The sequence below is a fragment of the Halichoerus grypus genome, chromosome 5 (genome assembly GCF_964656455.1).
Source record: "Halichoerus grypus chromosome 5, mHalGry1.hap1.1, whole genome shotgun sequence".
Classification (NCBI taxonomy): domain Eukaryota; kingdom Metazoa; phylum Chordata; class Mammalia; order Carnivora; family Phocidae; genus Halichoerus; species Halichoerus grypus.
In genome coordinates, this window is record NC_135716.1 from 180,617,807 (window position 1) to 180,641,050 (window position 23,244).

Here is a 23,244-nt window from a genome sequence, read left to right on the forward strand (position 1 = left end):
CCCACCAGATGCCAGAAGCATCCCACCTAAGTTGTGACAACTGGAAATGTCTCCAGACATTGCCAAATGTCCCCTGGGGGGCAGAGTGTTCCCCACTCCCACCCCAAACCACAGCTCTAGTGGCCCCCCATGGCCCTCAAATTAGAGCCTGAAGCCAAACTCCAAGACCCTCCCAGGGCTTTGAAGGATATGCCCCCTACCCCATGCATTTCTGCAGCCTTGGCTTTCTATGATCCCCCCCTCCTCCAGCGTGCACGCGCACACCACACACACACACACACACCCAGAGCACACTCCAACCACACTTCCCTTCCTTCGGGTCCCCAGAAACGAGTGTTTCTTGTCTCTAGATTTTCCGCATACCCTGTTCTTGGCCTGAAGCACGTGCAGTGCCAGGGCCCCCTCCCCATTATTTTTCAGACGGTAGAGGGTGGACATCACTGCCGCGGGAGGCCCTCCTGTGCCCGCCCTGCCTGGATGGCATGAGGGACCTCTGGGGTCCTTAGCATTTCTGGCCCCTATTTCATCAGCCTACAATTCTCTTTATTTTCTGTAAAGCTGTGGGCTTCTGGAAGGCAGGGCCTATGGCTTATCCCCCATTTCCCCAGTGACTAGTACACAGCAAGCATGTAACAAATCTGCATTGTTGCAGGACTGGTTAACAGAGCCCACCCAAACGAAGCTTTTTAAAATGTCCTGAGCATGGGGGCGCCCGGAGAGCTTGGTCGGTTAAGCATCCGATTCTTGATTTGGGCTCAGGTCATGATCTCAAGGTCCTGGGACTCAGCCCTGAGTCAGGCTCCGTGCTTAGCGGGGAGTCTGCCTGAGGATTCTCTCTCTCCCTCTGCCCCTCCCCCCACTCAGGCACTCTTTCTCTCTCTAAAACAAACAAATAAATCTTAAAAAAAAAAAAAAACACAACGTCCTGAGCATGGACATTGCATGGAGCATGGAGATTTAAAAGAGTGCACGTCCAGTCTCCTAGCTAACTTGTGCACGTACCTGCTGCTAAGCAGGAATGATACCAGGACTGTGTGGGGCACACCTGGAATGGGGAGTGATTTCCAAAGGTTTCCAGGAGAGGATGCTGGTCAGAAGCCTGAAGGACAAGCAGGTGTCCTTGAGCGACAAGAGGGGGAGAGGGATTCCTGGTGAGGGACAGCACACTCGGGGAGATGGAAGCCTAAGAGCACATGACAGTTTTAGAAAATTGCAAAGGACCTTGAATGTTAAGCCCAGGAGTTAGGATTTGACCGTGAGAGTAAGCAAGATTCATTGAAGGATTATCAGCTAGTGACCTGTCCAAAATGTTGAGATCTGATGCATTCTAGAAGGTTCTTTCACACAGAATGGATTGGGGAAACATGGAATCTGAGACAAATTCAGAGGTTTTCGTGGTCATTAGAGAGAAAAAACAAATTAAGGCAGACCCCTAGCTACACGTCTAGGGGGGTATTCTTGCTGCCTCTCTCTTTTCTTTACAGGTTGCTTAGAGTTCGGCTGGACTAGCTGAAAGCTTCCAGTGCCCACACGTATTTCCAGGCCACACGGTTACACAAGGGTTCTTAGAATTCGATGAGAGTGTCCCTTATCACTATCACGTCTTTGAAATTATGGTGGTTACTGGGCCACTGTTTGATCTTGTTATTTACTGTATTAAAGAAGTGTATTACTATATTGCATTTTAAAAAAAACATTGATGGGTGCCTGGGTGGCTCAGTTGGTTAAGCGACTGCCTTTGGCTCAGGTCATGATCCTGGAGTCCCTGGATCGAGTCCCGCATCGGGCTCCCTGCTCGGCAGGGAGCCTGCTTCTCCCTCTGACCCTCCCCCCCCCCTCATGTGCTCTCTCTCTCTCTCTCATTCTCTCTGTCTCAAATAAATAAATAAAATCTTTAAAAAAAAATAAAAAAACATTGATAATTATACTTCAACAATTGGTTTCCATTGCTTTCAAAAATATTACTCTGAAAAGCAACTGCAGAGGCTTCCCAGACTGCCAAAGGGATCCACAGCATGAAAATGTTAAGATCCACGGGCCAGGGGTGCCTACGTGGCTCAGTCGGTTGAGTGTCTGCCTTCGGCTCAGGTCATGATCCCGGGGTCCTGGGATCGAGCCCCACGTCAGGCTCTCTGCTCAGTGGGGAGCCTGCTTCTCCCTCTGCCTGCTGATCCCCCAGCTTGTGCTCTCTCTGTCAAATAAATAAAATCTTAAAAAAAAAAAAAAAAAAAAAAAAAGAACCACAGGCCAGAGTTTCAGGGCAGAAATCCAGTAAATCTGAGGGCCTTGGAGATTAAAATGACCCTTTGCCATTCTACCCTTACCGGCTGCTTCCCACTTAAAAGAGAGGCCATCTGGAGGAGCCCATAGCGCTCCAGTTGAGGGTGGGGTCGGCCAAGAGCGGAGACCCACCAACTATCTGAGAGAAGTCAGGAGCAGATCAGGGGCCATAAGCTTCCAACCTCCCCCGAGTGGTAACTTCTGTTGGCTCTCATATCCCCACAACGGCTGGCAGCACACATATCAAAACAAAAGGAGTTTCTACATATAGCTTATATTCAGGATAAAACAAGGATGGGGATGCCTAAGGGCTCTGTACACCTCATTTCACAACTGGAGTTGGGAGGAAAAAGAAAATCTCCACAAATATTTAGGAAGGAACAATTAATAACTTACTTCCGTTCTAGCTGCATCCGGGTTTTAACCATCCATATAGGATTCATTAAGGTATTTGTGACAAAAGCTGGAAGAAAAAAAAAGAAACAGAAAACATCATCACTGAACACAGTCCATGCTTATTAAAGCTATTTCATATGATAAACTTTGAGATCAGGATTTAAATGGCTTAATAGTAAAAATGGATAGTAGGAAGCAGTTATATTTCCAGACTGCAGATGGAAGGTACAGTCCCCTAAAATGTAACATCTATTGATATCTTGGACCTAAAAGAAATCTCTCAATCTTCTAGAGCCCTGTCTAGTTTTTCCAACCTGTAGATGGTGCTGTTGATATTTCTGTAAATGCAATTCCTATGATAAATATGTAAACTATTCTAAAACTCAATTTATAAGCTTCAGGTCCAGAAATAATTTGTTTTAAAAAGTTGGTGATCTAATCCAAAAGGTTACCTTATATCAAACTTAAAATAGAAGCCACTAAATCTCCATTTACCTAAATCTGAACATACACATTTTAGTATCTCACTAATCATATCAGGAAATTGGAAGTTTTAAAGACAGATCTGCTTATAGGAACCATTTTTCAAGTCTTCCTCATCTTAATGTTGCTCATTGTTCCAGACCAACCAGAAAGAGCAGTACCGTGGCATCAGCCTGACACATGGTGAGCTCTGAACACCTCGTCCCCTCCACAGTCCTAAGCAGATTAATTAGGACCCAGAGAGTGGTTTAGAGAACTCCCTCCAGGTCTCCTTTATTTGGCAACCTTTCCTCTAAGTTAATTTTGCAAAAGTCACAAAACCGATGAACAGCTTAGGGCTTATGGCTCACTTACTACCACCCTCATCAGTGAGGGTTGACCCGTTCATTCTGCCACTCTGCATTTCCTCCTCGGAGCTCTGTATTTGGCAGAAACTCCTTTCTTGTATGAAGCAGCAAGAAGATATGCTATCTTCTACTTGGGGTCTAGTAATTATGACTTATAACTACTCAGACAGGTTACTAGAACCTTTATGTGGAGTGACAGAGGCAGACAAAACCTTAGAGGCTGCCAGGAGGCAGAAACGTTTCACAGAATGCCTGTTTGAGTTCTCTAGAATACTCTTCTATTTACACAAGACATAAAATGATACCTAAAAAGACATAGCCTTCTCTCCGCAATCTACAAGTCCGTGGTTCTTTGCCAAGTATTTCCTGAGGAACAAATCCTGTTACGAATTTTCTATAGCGAGTGGAATGACTCCCATACTACCTGATCTGGTACCAGCCCTCCTAAAAGATCTCCTCCACAGCCCCAAGCCCTCACCACAGAACCCAGCTGTGGGCAGAAATGCCAGCTATCCACAGGGTACGCTGGACACCATGGGGAGTCACACACAAAAAAGCTCCATCTTTAAAAATAACTTAATGAAACAGAAAGACATGAAAATGCATTAATATTCCTTTAAAAGAGATGTAACACCAGTAGTATGCACGAGCACAGGTAAATTTTGAGGGAGAAGAGAAGTCTTAGTTATCAAAGAAAATGGAACCAAGTTACAAACTATTCTCATACATTCATGTTTTATTAGTTCTAACATAAAGCGTTAGAAAAATGTTTTTAGATGCAAAAGAAGCAGAGAGCTAATTTCTAATTCCTGGAAAAAGCTGTTTGGCACAACACATGCTTTAGGAAAGTGGGAAACTTATCTCCACTCACTAGGGTAACATACCTGCAGAGCCAGCTGAGAAAATATGCACAATATTACTGTTAGGCACAAAAATGCCATTGAACTGCTCTTTGGCTTTGGAGTAACACGCAAAGTACACAGCCCTGTTTGAAGAAAGAGAGAACGCTACAGACATTGGCATGGCACTATATACGTCCCTCCGCAACCTCTGAAAAATTTAGGAAAATATGAGAAAGAAGGTTAACATGTAACCAAAAGCTTGACCTCATCTATAAAACCAAAAGCTGCTGCAGGCCCCTGCAGAAAGCTCCTGCTTGTCCCTCCAGAAAGTATTCAGTGATGGTAGAAGTGTCCAAAATAATTGAGGAAGAGGAGATTTTGGTAATATATAAAATCTATTTACATTCTTCATTTTGGATGTCAATTCTTTAAGCACCAAAATCTATATTGAAACTTCTAAAATTTGTAATACTTCTAAAATATACCACACTCGTCCTGCCTTACACCTCAATGAGTATGTCAAATATAATTTGACTTTTTTGACGACTCAGGGTCACGTAGGGAACAATCATCACGAGCATATTTTCGTGTAGAGCTTCCGCCACTGAATACGCCCCCACCTCCCCCAACCCTGCAGCTCCTGTAGGTGGAGGCTAGGCGCCCCCCCATCCCCATCCCCAGCTCTGGTCTGGTCTTTGCTTTCGCTCTTTTGACTTCTTTCTTACTGGGGCTGGGGAGTAGGGGCTGGTTGGTATTTTCCCTGCTCCTTCACCAGCAATGCCAGGGAAAATGCTTCTTTATTTTGGCTGGCCAATGCATCAATCATAGAATGTATTTTTCAACTTAGGCTCTGGACTACTTATCATTATTGTGTTTATGTAACAGTATTCTGTTTTTTTCTAGGTCCCAACTGTTCTAAATGGGTGTGGCAGCCAGGAAGCTACATCAGATTAACACCTGTTACCAAATGAGCACTGTCCATGAGGAGATACAACTCAATTTTATTTACTATACATATGCAGTACGTCTACCATCTATTATAATGCATACCCCATATAATCTCACAGACTAGTGCTTTTATTTTTAAATAGATGATACACATATGCTACAAAATTCTAAAGGAACAAAAGGATTTACTAAGAATCTGAATTTTTACAACATTCTCAGGTGATTTGTGTATAAATCACCTCAGAGCACAAATCTGCAAGAATTCTAGGAAGCTTTTAGTCTTTACCTTATAGAAAACGTTTTCATTTTTGTTATAAAGATTAATTCTCTTTAAAGTCTATCCGAGTATTACATAAAGTAATATAAAAGTATTCTACCCTGCCACCCAGTGCCCCTCCCAGGAGGCAATTTCTAGAAGCAATTTCTTATCTACTTTTCAGATATGCTACACACACACTCACCTGTTCACTTTTCTCAAACAGGCTTTAAAGAGATACAGAAATAAGGGTGTTTTAAATAAAGTAAAGGCTAGAAGCCTTTAAAATTGCTTCAGATCAGTGCTACCAAGTGCATATGAATCACCTGGGGATCTTGCTAGAAGGCGGATTCTGATGTAGGTCTGGGGTATGGCCCAAGAGTGTGCAGGTCTAACAAGCCCCAGGTGACGCCAATATTGCTAGCCACGTACCATACAGGAAGTAGCAGATACTTGTTTAGAAGATTCCAGGTGATGAGAGGATTTTCACTGAAGAATAAAATAACTAGAGTCTCTCTCTCTCTCTCACACACACACACACACACACACCACAAGATACACTAGCAGTTGTCACTACTCTCTATGTCAGCTGCAACTAGGCAAATCCCATACAGAAAAAGAAACTGGCCATCTAGCAGGACTGCACTTCAGTAAGAAAGGAGTATTATATGTAGTGAGCCAGCTGGACGTTTAATGCTTACCTTGATGGCGCAACTCCAACCAAATTTGGACCCAAGCCTCTAAAAAGTGACTTTGGTCCCTCCTTCTCCAAGATTGACCTGAATAATAAGAGAAGATCTTTAAAATCCTTAGGCAGGGCCTATGCAACAGTGAGGCGTCAGCCTTCACATCAGGTCTGTGAATACAGAACAGAATGTTTACGAGACCCCAGACTCTTATCTGGTTATATTACAATACAGCATCAGAAGGCTGAAGAACACTGCTTTCATTACTGTAGTGAAAAAGCAGGCTTCAGAAGCATCAGTTTGACCTCTTTTCAAGAAGCCTTTTCCCTGGTTCATGAAGGACCAAGATGTTCAGGGTTTGTACTACACAATGAAATCTTAGTGAGGTAGGACGAGCATCTGGCAAAGCAGCTGATCCAGGGAATCATGTCTTATTTCTTTGGATCGTATTTCTTTTGGGTTTACTCCTTATTTCTAATAATCCTATCTTCAGATCTTTACTGACTGTAGAAGGGCCCCAATCAGGGATCTACAGAATAGAAAAACCAAATTATTTTCAAAGGCTGGATGAATGTTTTTTAAAGTTAAAGCACAGTATCTCAAGCTCCAAGAGAACACTTTTTCTTTTTAATTTTTAAAAATCATGGTAACATGGGGCGCCTGGGTGGCTCAGTTGTTAGGCGTCTGCCTTCGGCTCAGGTCATGATCCCAGGGTCCTGGGTTCGAGCCCCATATAGGGCTCCCTGCTCGGTGGGAGGCCTGCTTCTCCCTCTCTCACTCCCCCTGCTTGTGTTCCCTCTCTTGCTGTGTCTCTCTGTCAAATAAATAAAATCTTTAAAAAAAAAAATCATGGTAACATATACATAAAAACTTATCATTTTAAAGTGTACAGTTCAGTGGCATTAAGTATTTCCATAATGTTGTACAACCATTACCATCCATCTCCAAAACTTTTTCATCTCCTTGAATTGCAATCCATACCTGTTAAATACTAACTCCCTATTAACCTCCCCCCCCACCCCAGCCCTTGGTAACCACCATTTTGCTTTCTGTCTCTATGAATTAAGACTACTTTAGGGACCTCATAGGAGTGGAATTGTTCAGTATTCGTCCTTTTGTGGCTGGCTTCTTTTATTCAACACAGTGACATTAACGTTCATCTATGTTGCAGAATGTGCCAAAATTTCCTTCTTTCTTTACGGCTGAATAATACTCCATTGTATATGGGCCACATGTTGTTTATCCATTTATCTGTTGATAGATACTCGAATTGCTTCCACTTTTGGCTATCGTGATTAATGCTGCTGTGAACATGAGTGTCCAAATACTGTTCACGTCCGTAGTTTAAACTCTTAGGGGTACATGCTCAGAAGTGGAATTGCTGGATCATATGGTAATTTCTATGTTTAATTTTTTGAGAATCTGCCATGCTATCCTATCACAGCAGCTGTACCATTTTATATTCCTACCAACAGTACACAAGGGTTCCAATTTTGCCACACCCCTGCCAATGTGCTTTAAAAAAAAAAGTGTTAATATGTTTTCTCATTGAAAGTGACTAAGGGGCGGCATCAGGATGGCTCAGTCAGTTAAGTATCTGCCTTCAGCTCGGGTCATGATCCCGGAGTCCCGGGATCAAGCCCCGCATCAGGCTCTGTGCTCAGTGGAGAGTCTGCTTCTCCCTTTGCCTCTGCTGCTCCCGCTCCCCCTGCTTGTGTGTGCTCTCTGTCAAATAAATAAATAAAATCTTAAAAAAAAAAAAGTGACTAAGGAAAGGACTGTGTAGAACTTTTTTTTTTTTTTTTGACAGAGAGACACAGCGAGAGAGGGAACACAAGCAGGGGGAGTGGGAGAGGGAGAAGCAGGCCTCCCGCCGAGCAGGGAGCCCGATGTGGGGCTCAAACCCAGGACCCTGGGATCATGACCTGAGCCGAAGGCAGACGCCCAACGACTGAGCCACCCAGGCGCCCCTGTGTAGAACATTCTTTAGAGGCATTTTCCCGCTCCAACGTAATGATTCTTCAAGTTGGTTAAATTTATTCTTTTCAATGGCTCAACTTTCATGGTATCCAAGAGAATTTACATTACACTGAGGTCCCCTCTGATTTCATTTCCTTCTCTTACTGCAGATTTTTCTGCACTTGGTAATAGTACCTCCAATCTGACAGCATTCTAAGTTTATCTAGCTCATGAATAATTGTACTGTTGTCAAAAGAGTTTATATAAAGCTTTACTTTCATTAGGACACTGAAGGTAAAATAAAACGGTGTCTTCCACTTTATGGAAAAGCTATTGGTAAAGTGAATCCTGCCAATTTTATTTCTACCACCTTCCACTTTTCCCATAGAGAAAGTTTCTAGAAACAAAGCTGAAATTTTTGCTGCAGAAGAGGTTAAGTTGATGTTTTGGTCCCTAGCGTGCTGGATGATGTTCAACTTTTATCCATTCATAGTTTTCTTTCCTGTTCTTTCCTTTTTTCAGGTCAATGTAATTTTTCATGGTCTAGAGTCCCTGAATGTACAAACTAAAAAATGTGAATCTTAGCTTCTCTTCCTCAAATTTTTGATGTTTATAAAATATTTCAATTGCCTGAAAATGAAAGAATATTTGTACCTGTAAGAGCTATCCTCAAAAATGGCAGGCTAGCAATTATCTAGGTAAGAAAAAAGAAATAAAAGGTATCTAAATTGGAAACGAAAAAGCAAAACTATCATTTTTTTTTTTAAGTAGGCTCCATGCCCAGCATTGAGCCCAACATGGGGCTTTTGAACTCATGACCCTGAGATCAAGACCTGAGGTGAGATCAAGAGTCGGACACTTAAGTGACTGAGCCACCCGGGTGCCCCAGCAAAACTATCTTTATTCACACAGACAACACAATCTTACACATAGAAATACTAAGGCGTACACTAAACAATTACTATAATTAATAAAGTTCAGCAAGGTTGCAGGATATGAGATCAATATACAAAAATCAATTGTATTTCTACACAGTAGCAATGAACAATCTGAATACAAAAATAAAAACTGATTCCATTTACAACAGCATCAAGGGGAAGAACATCCCTAACCACAGAGAGATGGAGTAGATCAGTGGTTGCCAGGGTGGGGGAGGGGAGCTGGGACTGACTACTGATGGGTACATGTTTCCTTCGGGGTGACGAAAATGTTCTAGAATTCGATAGTGGTTGTGGTTACATAACTGTGACTACACTAAAGCCCACTGAATTGTGCACTTCACAAGGATAAATTTTATGGTATGTGAGTAATAACTCAATAAACCTATTCTTTCAAAAAGTAATGAACTGGACCCTAGTTCCATCTAAATAATTATTTCAAAATAATTAGGGGGACAACAGTCTTCTTTTCTTTTCTCTCTCTCTCTCTAAACAATAGTCTTATTTTCTAATCATAGAATGTTTTCCTTACTGGCAGTTATCAACCCAGGCCCTTTTAAGTGATCCCATGACACACTCCTGTTTGTGTAGCCCAGCCTAAACCCTCTGGCCACCCCTGAGCATCACATGAAGGGCCTCTGTCTGAGATACTACACAATTAGAGGGCACAGCTACCATAAGTAGTACCTTTCTTTTTTTTTCATGGCATCTGGGGAATGTAAAAGCAAGGCATTTAAAATGAGACCGAGCCATGCAATGTAACATTACTTGGCAATAAAAAGGAAGGAAGTACTGATACACAAAAACAAGGATGACCTTCAAGAAACATTAGATTAAGTGAAAGAAGCCAGACATAAAAGGCCATATGTTGTTTCATGTTATTTATATGAAATGTCCAGAGGAAACAAATCCAGAGACAGAAAGTAAGTTAGTGGTTGGTTGCCTAGGCTGGGGGTGGGCGATGGCGAGTGACTGCAAATGGGTGAGAGGTTTTTTTAGTAGGGATAAAAATGTTCTAAAATCAAATTAGTAGTGTTGGCCGCACAAAACTCTGTGCACATACTAAGAACAGTTGGATGATATTCTTTAATGGGTAAATTGTATGGTATGTGAATTACATCTTAATGTTAAACAAACCAAAAAACTTGGGGCACCTGGGTGGCTCAGTCATTAAGCATCTGCCTTCGGCTCAGGTCATGATCCCAGAGTCCTGGGATCAAGTCCCGCATCGGGCTCCCTGCTCAGCAGGAAGCCTGCTTCTCCCTTTCCCACTCCGTCCGCTTGTGTTCCCTGTCAAATAAAATCTTTTAAAAAAACAAAACAAAACAAAACAAAAACAATCCAGCAAGGAGAAAAGAAAGGCTCCTTGAAAAACGTCTAATACCAGAGTGGGGGGCACCTGGGTGGTTCAGTTGGTTGAGCGTCTGCCTTTGGCTCAGGTCATGGTCCCTGAGTCCTGGGATCGAGCCCTGCGTCAACCACCCTGTTCAGGGGGAAGTCTGCTTCTCCCTCTGCCCCTTCCCCTGTTCATGCTCTCTCTCTCAAATAAATAAAAGGAATGAATATGGACTGTAGATTAGTTAGAAAGCAGTATATAAATATTGAATTTCTTGAATTTGAAAACCATACCTTGGCTTTAAGAGAATACCCTTGTTCTTAGGAAATAAATGCTGAAGAACTGAGGGTAAAGGGGCATAATGCGTGTAACCTATTTTCCAATGGTTCAGAAAAAATATGTATGTATACAGAGCAAAAAAGAAAAAAAAAAAAACAAATGGGCCAATGTTACAAATTGGTTATTAGAGGTAAAGAATATAACCAAGTAATCTGTACCATTTCTGTAACTATTCTGTTTGAAATTATTTCAAAGTAAAAAGTTCTTAAAAAAAAAAAACAAAAAACGAGGTACAGGTCATAGATTATAAAAATATTAGGGGCGTCTAGGTGGCTCAGTCGTTAAGCATCTGCCTTCGGCTCAGGTCATGATCCCAGGGTCCTGGGATCGAGCCCCCCATTGGGCTCCCTGCTCAGTGGGAAGCCTGCTTCTCCCTCTCCCACTCCCCCTGCTTGTGTTCCCTATCTAGCTCTCTCTCTCTGTCAAATAAATAAATAAAATCTTTAAAAAAAATATTAAACTCATGACGACAGCCCACAAAGTCACAGAAGCAAGGGGTGGGGTAAAGACAATTCTTGGGTTTCTGTAAACCTAACACGCCAAATGAAGTTCCTGCACTTTGAGTGAACTTTCATACTGGCTCAAACAAGCCACTCAGCTCTTACTAGAGGCATGAGAATTTAGTGTTTTCAACTGTAAATACTTTACTTTTACTCAAAACAGGACTGTGCTTTCAAAAAGCCAAGCTCTCTGAACAAAAACTTCTCTCCAGTAACACCTTGAAGTGATTTACAACTTCTAAGAGTATGTAAACGATTTCAAATGGTCAGTATATTCAAATATTTTTAAAGTTTAGATTCTGTCTGTGGTCCCATTAACGTACAGGGTGCAGAGCCAGGCCCAGAAGGCAGTTAAACACAATTAAGGGACTCTGGCTCTAGGAAGCCTGAAGCCTCTCATCTATAATGCAGTAGGGAACTCATGTCCTCAAGTGACTCAGGCCTTTTCAGAACTGCAGAAAGACGGTCTCCATAGCTACGCATATTAACAGTGGGCAAAAAGTCAAATCTGTTACATAATTCAAACTGCTAACCTATCTGGATGTTTACAAAACTCTTCTGGAACAATCAAGTTCCTACTATAAATGGTACTCTTTGGCTTCATAATAAAGCATGTTAGGATCCAGACTAATTTTCCCACAGTCATTTCAACTTTGATTTAGAAAAGAAATGCAAAAGGAAATTAGGGTCTTATTTGGAGCATTTCATTCTCTTCACTAGGTTTAATCACAATACGAACACTACAGACTAATCCAAGACAAAGATCTCATCTGAACATAAAGGTTTTTACAAGATAGAGACTAGCTCACTAATATATTACTTTTCAGATTAAAAAAGTACTTGAAAAAACAAAAATAAGATACCTGAGTACTTTACAGAATAGGAGCTCTGATAGAAAGAAAAGAAAAAGAAAAAGATTAATGCTTAAGATTTTTTAAAGCAGACACCAGAGATAAACTGATATATTAATAATCTCTATGGCAAATCTAACAGCGAGAGCCTAAATATGCTAGCATCTTGCCTTTTTTCTTTTTAAGTAACTATACTCAAAATGTAAAGGTTACTGGTGCTCCGGTGGAGGATATTTTTTTTTTTTTCCTAATACGTTACCCTAACATGAGACACATGCAAACACTGATTTGCATTTTGAAAAATAAGCTTCCTGTAAAGAAATTCTGTTGCGTGGTAAGTCTTTTAAAGTCGTTCTGCCTGAAAGAGTAAGACTAGATAATAAGCTGCTTAGTTTTAAGTGAATAACCATTTTATTCACTTGGGTTTTTGGTAACCCAATGTCTTCTAAAACTGAACAGACAACCTTGATGGGCTTGTGGTATAGAGGAAAAGCCTGACTCTTGTCCTCCTTTTATCATTTACCAGATGAAAAGCCCTCTCTGTAGACCCCCATCACTGCCCTTGGCTCAGCCATGTTAATGGAAGAAGGAGAGAGCTATCTAATAATCTACGTGCAGGAGGAGGGCTGCTTCAACCAGGGTGGTGGTAGAGAGCAAAGCAGTCACTGGCTGTTACAGCACCCTGAACGCACGCTTCCCATGCTGGCGCACTCTCTTTATGTAAGTGCTGAGTAACACTCTGCTTTTAGAAGATTTTATTTATTTATTTGACAGAGAGAGACACAGCGTGAGAGGGAACACAAGCTCGATCCCAGGACCCTGGGACCATGACCTGAGCCGAAGGCAGACGCTCAACGACTGAGCCGCCCAGGTGCCCCAACATGCTGCTTCTAGAACGTAACAGGGAAAGACACATATCTCCCCTGCAGAGCAAGTGCACTTTCTTCAGATGAGAATTATGTAATAGGATATTCCCCTTTTTCTGCCTTGGCCACCAAGAAACTCAGTTATAAATCTTATGTTTAAAAAGCGCAGAGGGCGCCTGGGTGGCTCAGTTGGTTAAGCGACTGCCTTCAGCTCAGGTCATGATCCCAGGGTCCCGGGATCGAGTCCCACATCGGGCTCCCTGCTCAGGGGGGAGCCTGCTTCTCCCTCTGACCCTCTCCCCTCTCATGCTGTTTCTCTCTCTCTCAAATAATTAAATAAAAATCTTTAAAAAAAAGGAAGAAAGAAAAATAAATAAATAAATAAATAAAAAGCGCAGAAAATGGGGCGCCTGGGTGGCTCAGTCAGTTGGGCGTCTGCCTTCGGCTCAGGTCATGATCTCAGGGTTCTGGGATCGAGTCCCACATCGGGCTCCCTGCTCAGCGGAGAGCCTGCTTCTCCCTCTCCCTCTGCTGCTCCCCCTGCTTGTGCTCTCTCGTGCTCTCTGTCAAATAAATAAATATTTAAGAAAAAAAAAGCGCAGAAAGTACATATTATGACAGCAGCTAATATTTATTATTTACATGGTGCAGTGTGCATGCTGAACCCTTTATATTCAATATCTTACGACATGCCCCAATTCATTCATTCATTCTACTGCTACTGAATGCTTATTACTACGTGACAGGCAGCATTCTATGTGCGTGGGGACACCTCGGGGACCAAGATAAATCAAAGTCCCTGTGTTTAAGGAACCTCCATTCTGGTGGGGGAAGAGAGGAAACAATATAAATATGTAAACTACACTGTACCTTGGATGGAGGGTAAGTGCTGGAGGTAAAAATAGAGCAGGAAGAAGGGATGGGGTGTGAGGGGAGGGCTTAGTTTTAAATAGCATGGTCACTGCAAGGCCTTCCTGCAAAGGTAACAACTGGGAGTCAGCCAGGCAGATGGCGTCCTAGAACAAAGGCCCTTCCTCAGCAAATGTTGTACTGTTCCCAGGTGCAAAGGCTGAGAAGGAACAGAAAGGAGGCCAGTGTAGCTGGATATGGGAAGGGAAACATAAGGAGGTGAAGTCGGAGAAGTCAGGGAGGGGTGGCAGCCGTGGAGAGCCTAGTGAGTGGCAAGCACAACTCTGGCATCTCCCTGGCGGGAGAGGGCAGCCCCTGGAGGGATGTGAGCAGAAGATTTTCTGCTGAGGAGTGGGCACGCGAGACAGGACGCCAGTCTAGCAACACAGGTGAGATGTGGCGGCCGCCATCATGGCAGCAGCAGAGAAAGGAGGCAGAAAGGAGGGCAGAGGGGTCAGGTTCTGTACAGATTCTTTTTTTTTTTTTTTTAAAGATTTTATTTATTCATTTGAGACACAGAGAGAGAGAGAGCATGAGCAGGGGGAGAGGCAGAGGGAGAGGGAGAAGCAGACTTCCCGCTGAGCAGGGAGCCCAATGCGGGGCTCGATCCCAGGACCCTGGGATCATGACCTGAGCTGAAGGCAGACGCTTAACCATCTGAGCCACCCAGGCGCCCCCGGTACAGATTCTGAAGGCAGAGTTGGGAGATTTTCCTGTGGGGTTGCGAGAAATAAGAACTCGGGAGGGACTCTGGGGCTTCAGATCTGGAGTGGAAAAGGATGGAGTCGCCTTTAACGGACATGGAGAAGACTTTGGGAGCGGCAGGTTTGGGGAAGTTTCGTTTTCCACGAGTTACACTTTGGATGCCCAGTAGACATCCAAGCTAAGATGTCCAACAGGCAGCTGGACTAACGTGTGAGGCTCAGAGGAGAAACGCTGTCAGCTTACAGGTGGTATTAAAGCCACAAAAGTGAAGGTGATCCTAGAAGGGGCGGCTGGAGCTAAGGCAGAGGGTCACCATGGGAGCAGAGCCCTGGGGCCCTCCAACATCAACAGGCTGTCATGGAGACTCAGCAAAGAAGCAGAAGCAGCAGCTGGCATGGTGGGAATGTGGTCCTGTCGGGCGCTGAGCCAGAACCACTGCTGTTTCCACGTGAAAGAAGCAGCAGCAAAGGTTCGTGTTGGGGGCGGGGATTGTTGTCGTCTACTCTTAGCTGCTTCAAATCTTTCTTAGAAATCTACTTTAGAGGCGCCTGGGTGGCTCAGTTGCTTAAGCGTCTGCCTTCGGCTCAGGTCATGATCCTGGCATCCCGGGATCGAGTCCTGCATCGGGCTCCCTGCTCAGCAGGGAGTCTGCTTCTCCCTCTGTCCTTCAACCTGCTCTCATGCTCTCTCTCAAATAAATCAACAAAATCTTTAAAAAAAAATCTATTTTAAGATGAATATACATTGAAATGACATTGAACAAGTCACTTAACCTCTAATTTACATTTTCTCATCTATAAAATAAGGGTCTATAAAATAATTTCACACCAGAGTGCTAATCTCAGGGTTCTTGTGAAAAATCAATGAAGCAATACTACAGAAACGTGATCATTTTTTAACTCGAAAGCTAATGAAGATCAGTTGAGAATATTAAAAATGTATATATGCATCAAGCTAAGGAAATAAAACTTAACGAAACAGCTCTTGGGTGAAAAATGCCACTTTACAAACACTCTTCTAACAAAATATCATGACAAAAATTTTTCCGTTATTCATATATTTTTTTTTTTAAAAGATTTTATTTATTTGAGAGAGAGAGAAAGAGAGAGCACATGAGAGGGGGGAGGGTCAGAGGGAGAAGCAGACCCCCCGCTGAGGGACTCGATCCAGGGACTCCAGGATCATGACCTGAGCCGAAGGCAGTCGCTTAACCAAGTGAGCCACCCAGGCGCCCATCCATTATTCATATTTTGATGTGAATATAGAAGAGGTGATTTTGAAAAGTATTCATGTGTCAGGAATGTCTCACAATTGTGTAGCTGTGGCTGCGTGAAACAATGACTGCTGTGGGTCTGTGGGGACAAGGAACTGTCCTGTGTGTGGTGTGGTGTGGGCACTGTTCCTGTATTTTGCAAGACGGAGAGACATTTTTTTTCTTTGACTTACATTTTAATAAACAATTATCCTCAATGGGGGAAAATATGTACATACACATAGAGAGAGAGAGAGAGAGAGATTTACAGGAGATAGAAATACTAGGGATGTAGAACATGCATCCTAAAAAGTTCAACTAGAGAAACATCCCCATTTACCTCTGTCTACCTTACAAGCTTGGCCCTGTTGACACCCACAATTTCTGGGTAACAGTTCCCAGTTACAGTAAATAGATAAATCCGCTTGTCATGAGTTATTTGGCAAGCACGTAAGAGGAAGTTCTTTTTGGATGTCAGTAAAGTTGGCAAATTACCTGTCTGTTTCATTGTGTCCAAAACACTCCGTGTCCCTCAGAAGGGAGGTGTCATCTGAGACACCGCCATTGCCTAAACATGGAAGAAGGCAAACCGGGGGGGGGGGGGTGTCTCCACAGTCATGGCTCTTTAACGACGTGGGCTCGTCGCTCTCCCTACAGGGATCAAAGTGTACCTCCACATCTCTGTACTTCTCCTTCCTGGGCCTACCTCCAGGTAGGCTTTCTGCCTTTTGTTGTCTCCAAGCCCTTTCTCGGTATTTCACTAAATTGGCTGAGCGTCCCGGAGTCTTGGGTTTCCCTCCTTTTCCCCTAGCTGGGTTTCTGATCCTCTCCCTTGGGACCTTGCCCTCCGCAGCTGGTTTGCTGTCCAGTTTTGCTCAGTAAACTCAGATGCACTCTCATACACACATCTGGCATGCAGGCCTGGGTGACTCATTGGTAGACTTTACAAACAAAACGTACCTAAAAATAAATTAAGCACTTTCCAATTCATTCCACCTTATCTAAAATGTGACTGAATTCTGTCCAAAGTGCTAAGTGATATGGTTATTAAGACAGAACATCGCCATTTTATTGCATTTTTTTCTAACGTTTCCCAACTAAACATCTATATCGACAAAACAGCAATGTCTTTCTTGAACACACCCTTTTCTGGTGATAAGTTTCAGAGATCTGAGTGTCATGTTTAGCTAAATTCAACTACTATTTATTGAACACCCCTTTTATATTTATTTTTTTTTAGATTTTTTATTATTTATTTTTTTTAAGATTTTATTTATTTGTCAGAGAGAGAGAAAGAGAGCATGAGCAGGTTGGGGGTGGGGAGCAGAGGTAGAAGGAGAAGCAGGCTCCCCACGGAGCAGGGAGCCCGATGTGGGACTCGATCCCAGGACCCTGGGATCATGACCTGAGCTGAAGGCAGACGCTTAACCGAATGAGCCACCCAGGCGTCCCAAGATTTTTTATTTTTAAGTAATCTCTACACCTGACACGGGACTTGAACTGACGACCCTGAGATCAAGAGTGGTGCGCTCCAAATGAGCCAGCCGGATACCCCTGTTGAACACCTCTATTAGAGTAAACGGCCCCAAGCTGAAACGTAGGCATTGCCAATCACTCTTCTGCATTTCTGATTCTGCCTTAAGCCAAATTCAGCCTGTGAATATTCAGCCACTTCATAAGCAAATGAGACATTTTTAATGCAGTAAAAATAACACACTAAGCAGGTAGCCTCAGTATGAAACAAATATTTAAAAAACTATTTCACTAAATATATGTTGCAACTTTTCTATAAATGTAAAATTATTTCCAAACAGCAAGTAAAAAACATCAGAATATTTTGTCTCTATATAAGGCGCAGTCTTTAAATTTTTAATGTCACTCTACCAACCCAGATCTTGCCAGCCCTCAAAAGATTCTGGGCAAGAGCAACATTTTGATGCAACAATTTAAACATGGATTTTTGGTTTACTTTGTTTACTTTGACTGTCGCTGGATGATGATCACACGCAGCCCTGCTGCCAAGGGAGGTCAGAGCTCAAAGGTATTAGTACGGAAACCTAACTCTCAAGTTTGGACAGAGACTGCAAACAGAACACCCCATCTGATGGGCTTGACAGACCTCCTGTATTCAGTGAGAGTCGGGGTCCAGCACGGGGACTGAACTTACTTCAGAACCTGGAAGAGCCCAGGTGTCACGGACGTTGGTCTCACCATCCCAGCTCCACTAATGGTCCCCAGATGAACCTGAGGATAATAGACTGTCCGAAGAGCTAATCTTGAAGACTGCAACCGTGTCTTAATGACTTCTAGTGGACAAGTAAAAATAGCACCAACCGTGCCGCCACACCTGTTAAGAGAAGATATCACAACAGGATCAGAAAAGCTATACTATTCCCTAGACTGATAAAGTATGAAATTTCATTTTTCTCTCTTAAGAAAAAAAGGCACTTGTTTATTTCATAATTAGAACATACTGGGAGGTAAAAAGAATTTGTTGAAGTCTCAGCAGCTAAAGAGAGAACCACTGTTAACATGATGGCGCGCCCTTCAGGGTCTCTATCACTGGCTCTTTAACGTCCCCTCCCCAGCTTACCCGGATGCTGTGGTCATCTCTCTGCGGCCGCATCTACAGCTACCATACCATCTGTGATGGCTACACACTAGTCCTCTCTGCCAAGGTCCACCATTTTAACCCATTAGTACTGTTAGCCATTTCCAACTCCGCTGCCATGCTGCAGTGAATATTCTATTTTTTTTTTTTAAATATTTTTATTTGTCAGAGAGACAGGCAGAGGGAGAAGCAGGCTCCCTGCTGAGCAGGGAGCCCGATGCGGGACTCATCCCAGGACTCTGGGATCATGACCTGCGCCAAAGGCAGCCGTTTAACTGACTGAGCCACCCAGGCGCCCCTGCAGTGAATATTCTAGACAATGCATCTTTGCACAGTCAAAAATTATTCAGATAATGCTGCTATTTTGAGAAATCAACATTCACTACAACACAGACTTCTATTAAAATATGATTAATTTGGACTCCACTGAAAATAAAGCTAAAGCTCCTTTTAATGATGAAGTCCTCAAGCGTCCTTCAGTCTCCCTGATCAGGGTTCTCCCAACCACCCTTTATAATTTGTTCATGTCAAAATATTACCCGAATTAAAAATTTAAATATTTTTCCTCAAGACAACTCACTTATTTATCCTAAAATACCCACTTTCATCTTTTCTCTTTTTTTTTTTTTCAAGTAGACTCCAAGCCCAGCATGGAGCCCAACATGGGTCTTGAACTCATGACCCCGAGATCAAGGCCTGAGTTGAGGGGCGCCTGGGTGGCATAGTCGGTTAAGCGTCCGACTCTTGGTTTCAGCTCGGGTCATGAGATCGAGCCTCACGTCCAGCTCCATGCTCAGTGTGGAGTCTGTTTGAGATTCCATCTCCTGTCCCCCTACCTCCCCGCCCCAGGGGCTCTCACACGTACACGCTCTCTCTCAAATAAATATATCTTTTTTTTTTTAAAGATTTTATTTATTTGACAGAGAGAGAGACAGCAAGAGCAGGAACACAAGCAGGGGTAGTGGGAGAGGGAGAAGCAGGCTTCCCGCGGAGCAGGGAGCCCGATGTGGGACTTGATCCCAGGACCCCGGGATCACGACCCGAGCTGAAGGCAGACGCTTAACGACTGAGCCACACAGGCGCCCCTCAAATAAATAAATCTTAAAAAAAAAAAAAAAAAAAAAGACCTGAGCTGAGATCAAGATCAGATGCTCAACTAACTGAGCCACCCAGGGACCCCACATCTTTTCTTAATAATATCCATGAATTGCATGTTTGATGGGCTAGTTATAATTAACAATGTCAGGTACCATCTAAAACCATCCCACCACCACCAATAAATGTTTTACTCTTTGGAAAACACTGATGATCATGACCTGTGTCTTACTCATCTTTATATCCCCGACATCAGGACTTGCAAGTGCACAAACAGTATTTGCTAAGCCAAGGAATTATTAAATTGAGATTTCAAGGACAATGTCTTTCAAGGGATCTAAATGTTTGAAAATAGCATATACTCTTGGGGCGCCTGGGTGGCTCAGTCATTTAAGCATCTGCCTTCGGCTCAGGTCATGATCTCACGGTCCTGGGATCGAGCCCCGCATCGGGATCCCTGCTCAGGGGGGAGCCTGCTTCTCCCTCTCCCTCTGCCTGCCACTCTGCCTATTTGTGCTCTCTGTCAAATGAATAAATAAAATCTTTTTAAAAAAAAGAAAAAGAAAATAGCACATACTCTCTACCTTCTGTCACAGGCTCCATTACCTGGGAGCTCCAGGTAGGGAGGGGCTGTGTATTCACATACTCTTGCACTTAGAGAGGATAGCACCTGGCAAACAGGTGGCTCAATAAAAATGATAAGCACCAGCACCTGTGATTGGGAAACAGTAACGACAGGAAAGGACAGGCGCTGGCAGAGAGAGAGTACTTAAGTTAGCTTCCCTATGCCACCAGATGTAAATGTTGGAAATGTGGAAGTGAATCTAGCACCCAGCACAGACCCTGAAAGAATGAAGTAAAACTCCATGCAGTATTTTAGAATCAGGAGCCCAAAGTTCCATAGAGCAAGTAAAATGATGATAACTAAGAGCTGGAAGCTATCAGTTTAAATAATAGCATTACTGCCAATGACTATTCTATGACAGGCATTCAATCATCCAACAATCCTATGAGGTAGGAGCTATTATTTACCCCCAATTTACCATGAGGAGTATGAATGTCAGAAAAAGAGAATGAAATGTACAGACTGGGGGAGGGTGAAGAGGAAAATAGTAATTTTTGACAGTTTAGGCAAACCTGCTTTAGAATCATGATGATAATACACGTAAATTGAACTGTTTACATACAACAGTGTTTTCTGAACTGTGGGCCAAAGCCCATCAACCACAAAAGCAATTTAGGGGATCACAAACAGAATGGGAAGGGAGAAGGGCGGGCAGGACATGATGTATATCAGACAAGTACCATTCAACCCTCAAGGATTCTGCCACTGGTATTGTCTTTACTTTTTAGATGGGGAATCCTGGTCTCAATGAGGTCATATACTTTCTCAAAGTCACAAAGTGACGAAGTGGCTAAACTGAGACCCAAATCCAATGTTCTTCTCACCATACTCTTGGGAAGGATGATGGAAAGATAGTTTCGTTAGATAATTTAGACTATTTACATTCACACTCTACTTGGCCAATAGCTGATTTGACAATAAGGCCTTTAAAACTCTGTGTTTGGGGCGCCTGGGTGGCTCAGTTGGTTAAGCATCTGCAGTTAAGCGTCTGCCTTCGGCTCAGGTCGTGATCCGGAGGTCCTGGGATCGAGCAGAGTGCGGCTTCCTGCTCAGCGGGGAGTCTGCTTCTCCCCCTCCCTCTGCCTCTCCCTAGCTCGTGTGCACTCTTGCTCTCTCTCTCTCAAACAAATAAAATCTAAATCAATCAATCAATCAATCTCTGTGTTCTTCTGCACCAAGGAAAATTTGTGAGCCTAACTAAATACTGGTCTGTATAATTTGCTAAGCACTAGAATATGTCTAAAGAAAATGGGATATAGTGTGGAGTCTTAAAAAAAAAAAAAAAGTAAAAACTAACTCATGTCCATTCACACGAAATTACCCTTACCTATTAGAAAAATAACCATGTGCTTAAAAGGTTTAATATTTTAACACATTGGAAAACTCACATACTACAGAGTAAGATAAAAAAAAAAACTGAAATTTACTTATGTTCAATAACATGATTCCACAGTGCTGAAAAAGAACAGAACTTCTGGGTAGTCTTTCATAAGAAAGTCAACAAGTTCAAACACGACATAGGTCAACCACCTTTGCTTTGGCCCCATGTCAGTTATGTTCCTCACTCTGGCCAACCACCAACCAAACCCACGCCACTGATCAAAGGACGACCCGCTGGACGGTACGCTTGCCCCACAAAGCAGTGCCCTACTGAGGGCAAGTCGGTGAGCTCTTTGAGGCTGGCAGCCCACACTCACAACCACACACCCTCTTGTATGTTACACCCCGGGCCCATGGCAGGAGGGGGGCGGTGGTAAAAAGGCCCCGGCTGGCCTTCTAGACCACTCACCAGGGGACAAACTAAGGCACTCTCAGGCACCTCTTCTACAACGCAGAGTGATGCTGCCTCAGTGTTACAAGAAATGACAAAACGGGGAAAACACTGCCAACCGTAACCAGCGGTAAGAAGCAACTCTTCAGTAGGCGAGCCCCTCCCTACCTACTAGAAACCTTAGATGAGAAACAAGCATCGATTTTCAGTCATTTTAAATCATTTTTTAATTCATTAATACTTTTAAGTTATTAAGCTATGTTGGATACATCGTCACTAAAATACTCCTGATTAGAAGGAAAGAAGTTGATACTAAACTGAAATTTCCAAACAAAATTCTTCCCAAAATTTAAAACATTTCATAGCAGAATTTTTATTTACTTGTCAGAGAGAGAGAGAGAGAGAGAGAGCGCGAGCGAGTGCACAAGCAGGGGGAGCGGCAGGCAGAGGGCGCAGGCTCCCTGCAGAGCAAGGCGCCAGATGCGGGACTCGATCCCAGGACCCCGGGATCACAACCTGAGCCAAAGGCAAACGCTTAACTGACTGAGCCACCCAGGCGCCCCACAGCAGACTTTTTAAAGTATCTTTCAGCTCAACTTTTTTTCTTTCTTCATGAACCAGCACATATAAGACACTCATCAATCTGGGAGTATGAATAGAAATATGGACTTCTCTGAATTGGCTTTCCAAGTTTTTCTAAAAATATTTAATCATGTTGAGTCCTAAGCACTTGTGATTACAACAAATTACATTATTTGTTGAAAAAAGTTCCTGTTAGGGGCGCCTGGGTGGCTCAGTTGTTAAGCATCTGCCTTCAGCTCAGGTCATGATCCCAGGGTCCTGGGATCGAGCCCCACATCGGGCTCCCTGCTCCGCGGGAAGCCTGCTTCTCCCTCTCCCACTCCCCCTGCTTGTGTTCCCTCTCTCGCTGTATCTCTCTCTGTCAAATAAATAAAATCTTTAAAAAAAAAAAAAAAAAAAAAAAAGAAAAAAGTTCCTGTTAATTTTTTGATACAAAGACGTCCTTCAGTATTAGCTTGGCTCCTAACCGTGGTCACTCAGCTCAGATAAAGCCCTGTCCACTGTGACTCTGGGCAGAAGTTATTAACAGAGCTTTTTGAGTCTCAATTCAGAAAAAGACATTAGTTCTGTCCACCAGGCCTCCTCCATCTCTGCTATTCAGCTGTCCTCTACTGAATTCCCCCGTTCTTAGCAATGACACCATGGACAGATATCTGATAACTTCCAG

The 23,244-nt window shown here is 43.2% G+C and overlaps 1 protein-coding gene across 2 annotated transcripts in view; it reads right to left on the bottom strand.

Annotated features, from left to right (window-relative positions):
- Positions 1–23,244, bottom strand: part of SLC25A33 (solute carrier family 25 member 33) — a 35,174-nt gene that overhangs the window by 3,178 nt on the left and 8,752 nt on the right. Inside the window, exons 2-5 of one of the 2 annotated variants that reach the window (XM_036090484.2) lie at positions 18,061–18,240; positions 6,254–6,331; positions 4,391–4,491; positions 2,677–2,743 (exon numbers count right to left, since the gene is read on the bottom strand). In XM_036090484.2, coding sequence (XP_035946377.1) covers positions 2,677–2,743; positions 4,391–4,491; positions 6,254–6,331; positions 18,061–18,240 — 426 coding nt within the window. The remainder of the gene's footprint in view (positions 1–2,676; positions 2,744–4,390; positions 4,492–6,253; positions 6,332–18,060; positions 18,241–23,244) is intronic. The other variant, XM_036090485.2, reaches the window with a different exon arrangement.